The sequence below is a fragment of the Lucilia sericata genome, unplaced genomic scaffold (genome assembly GCF_015586225.1).
Source record: "Lucilia sericata isolate MDLA Ls3-8-SP2 unplaced genomic scaffold, ASM1558622v1 Contig000561F_arrow, whole genome shotgun sequence".
In the NCBI taxonomy this organism is placed as follows: Eukaryota; Metazoa; Arthropoda; class Insecta; order Diptera; family Calliphoridae; genus Lucilia; species Lucilia sericata.
The window spans coordinates 274,097-277,500 of NW_023994571.1; the positions used below are offsets into that span (position 1 = coordinate 274,097).

General features: G+C 35.0%; 1 protein-coding gene across 1 annotated transcript in view; it reads right to left on the reverse strand.

The window, feature by feature from the left end:
* Positions 1–1,089: 1,089 nt before the first annotated feature.
* Positions 1,090–3,404, reverse strand: part of LOC119606236 — a 3,905-nt gene continuing 1,590 nt past the window's right edge. Inside the window, exons 2-6 of the mRNA XM_037959656.1 lie at positions 3,116–3,248; positions 2,181–2,300; positions 1,748–2,021; positions 1,408–1,688; positions 1,090–1,352 (exon numbers count right to left, since the gene is read on the reverse strand). Of these exons, the coding sequence (XP_037815584.1) occupies positions 1,152–1,352; positions 1,408–1,688; positions 1,748–2,021; positions 2,181–2,300; positions 3,116–3,208 (969 nt within the window). The 5' untranslated portion in view covers positions 3,209–3,248 and the 3' untranslated portion in view covers positions 1,090–1,151. The remainder of the gene's footprint in view (positions 1,353–1,407; positions 1,689–1,747; positions 2,022–2,180; positions 2,301–3,115; positions 3,249–3,404) is intronic.

Consider the following 3,404-nt stretch of genomic DNA (forward strand, 5'->3'; position numbering starts at 1 on the left):
CAAAAACTTGTTTACAAGAAATTTGGTTTTGATATAAAATTTTGATAAGTAGTATTATTTTCATAATAACCAGTTCTAAAGGTGGTATCAAATAGAAGATATGTTCTAGTCCTAGTTTATAATATAATCATTTTTGCCTTTTCTTGCTACTGTTACAAAAAAATTTGTGTTTTTTATTAAGTTCGGTTTCATGTGGAAAATTTTTTGAAACTAGCATCGATATGAAAGTTATTTAAATAATTTGTTTTAATTAATTTACACAGTCTTTGTTAATTTTGAGAGCTCTCTTTTTTATGTCTATCAATATTAGGGTGATCGATTATTCGACATTTTCCAAAAACCGGTTTTCGAATAGTTCGAATAGTTGACATTTAAAAAAAACCGGTTGATATTTTTCAAATTTAGAATAAACCGGTTAACCGGTTTTTCATTATAAATAAAAAAATATATTTTAATTTGAAAAACTTAATGTTTATGTTTAAATTTGATTAATAAAACATGGCCCGAAATGATTTTTAACAGTTTAAAAGATTATAACTTTAGATCTAGTCGTCTGATTTACATTATTTCTTTAATATAAAAAAATTAGGAAAAAAGTGGGACACTTCTGTTAAACGTAAGGTACTATGTAATCCTGTTTAGGAAATTTGCATAGGCATTCCAACACTTCCATAAAATTTCAGCCGTAAATTAATTATTGTAATTGGAATATAATCTTAAGATTGATAACATTTTATCAAACAGTTATCAATTTTACAAATAAATTTTTTTTTAATAATTAGGAAAATCAAAAAAGTTTAACCAAAGGAGCTTTAGAAAAATATACGCTAGCTCCTCGACTCGAATATTTTTAAAATTTAGGCGGGCTGTATTATTATTTACTTAAAAATTTCATTTAAATAATCTTTGAATACAAAGCAAATAAAAGTATTCGAAACCGGTTTTTAAAAAGTGAAAAAACCGGGTTATTCGATATTCGAAAAATCAACATTAAGAAAAAACCGACACTGGTAAAGCAAAAAAAAAACCGGTTTTAAAACCGGTTGAAAAATCGAGTCGATCACCCTAATCAATATACAGCTATAAAAATTTAAATTTTGCACTTTACTGGACCATTAGCAATGTATTACGACAACAATTCTGTATTATAGTCATACATTGAGATCAGACATCATTTTGCGAAAATCATTTAATGAACCATAAGTATCTGAATTATCAAATTCTGAACTATTATTGCGATTAGCACCATTGGCTGTTGGTCGGGGTAAACTTAAAGGGATGGGCAAAAGTTCAGGCATAACCGAATGGTGGGTAATAAGAGCTCTAAGCGATGTAAATTCCTTGGTGAAACCCTGTAAACAAAAATATTTCGATTATTTGTTTTTTCTTTAGTTTATGATAAATTACCTTAATTTTATAACCTCTTGGTGTTCTTAAAATCAAATAATGAGCCACTTTTGGTGATGGTGGAGGTACTCTAAGTGATAAAGCAAAACATCCTGGTTTAGTATTGCTTTGTCTAACTAAAAAAGCACCCGGATTTTGTTTTGACAATACCTCTAGAGATATATCTCTGGGTATGCCGGCCTGAAACCAAGGTGCACCTCTCAACTCACTCTGCTCCGCCAAGCTAAGACCTTCTAATCTTAAAGGTGTACTGGGTGATATATGTTTAGGGCTAGAATTGGCTAAAACAACAAATATTTTCCTTTTTAACTATTATTAATTATTTTCATCATCAACCTACCACTACATGTTTTTCTTAGAAACGATTTCTGATAACCAAATTCATTTTGTTCCTGAAGGCTTTGTGTAGTTTTCAAATCTGTTAGAGATTGTCTACAGGAATCTCCAAATCTTGTCGAAATCATTTTATCTGGATCACAAATGGCTTCATTAACATAACCATCACATATGTTTTGTGCGGTATACGAATTAAATGACGATGAGGTTGTATGCACTAAAGGTCTACTATCCTCGGTGGATCTTTTTAAACCCATGCCCATAGTTAAACGTTTTACCTTAAAAGAAATGGAGAAAAAAGATAAAAATGATTTATATTTTAAACGAAATATGATTGTAGATTCATTTTAACCCTTTCTAATTATAGTTTTAGTCTTATCTATTCTATGTTTTTTTTTTCGAAATGTGTTTGTTTTAATATGCAATATGATACTTACCAAGGGTGGTTTGTCCAGTAAACGACGACAATTGTTCATTTCCGTGGGAGAATTATCTTCTTCTGAACTGGGGGAAAGTGGCATTTGGTGGGGGTGAGGAGGAGGGGGGGGAGAAATAGAGCAGAGGGCAGCGGAAAGGGGGGAAAGAAAGGGGGGGGGGGGGAAGAAGGGGCGGGAGGAGGAAGGAGCAAAAGGGGAGAAAAGGGGGGAGAAAAGACCAAAAGGAGGAGCGGAGGGAGAGGAGGGAGCGAGCGAGCGAGCGAGCGAGCGAGCGAGCGAGCGAGCGAGCGAGCGAGCGAGCGACCGAGCGAGCGAGCGAGCGAGCGAGCGAGCGAGCGAGCGAGCGAGGAGCGAGCGAGCGAGCGAGCGAGCGAGCGAGCGAGCGAGCGAGCGAGCCAGCGAGCGAGCCAGCGAGCGAGCGAGCGAGAGCGAGGAGCGAGCGAGAGAGCGAGGAGCGAGCGAGCGAGCGAGCGAGCGAGCGAGCGAGCGAGCGAGGAGCGAGCGAGCGAGCGAGCGAGCAGCGAGAGAGCGAGCGAGCGAGCGAGCGAGCGAGCGAACGAGCGAGCTAGGCGAGCGAGCGAGCGAGCGAGCGAGCGATCTATCTATCTATCTATTATCTATCTATCTATCTATCTACCTACCTATCTATCTATCTATCTATCTATCTATCTATCTATCTATCTATCTATCTATCTATCTATCTATCTATCTATCTATCTATCTATCTATCTATCTACTATCTATCTATCTATCTATCTATCTATCTATCTATCTATCTATCTATCTATCTATCTATCTATATATATATCTATCTATCTATCTATCTATCTATCTATCTACCTATCTATCTATCTATCTATCTATCTATCTACCTATCTACAGAACTTTTAATTAGTTTGCATTTCCATTAACAATTTTAATAAATAAACTTACCTTAAACCAATTTTCGGTAATGGATGAATTGGTCTTCGTCCCATACCTGGCGGCAAATGAACTGGTTGTTCAATTCGTAAACGTATGTCCGCCATGTTGTTATTGTTTTGAAAATTAATACGTCAAATTAAATTTCTAAAATTAGTAAAAAAAAAAAAACAATTTTCAATTTTAAACAATTTGATTTTAAAAATTTCATACATTTGCGACGAGAAACAATGAACATTTTTTGGATAACATTAGAAGTGAAAACTATCTAAAAAATAATTTATTTCGTGATTAGAATAATTT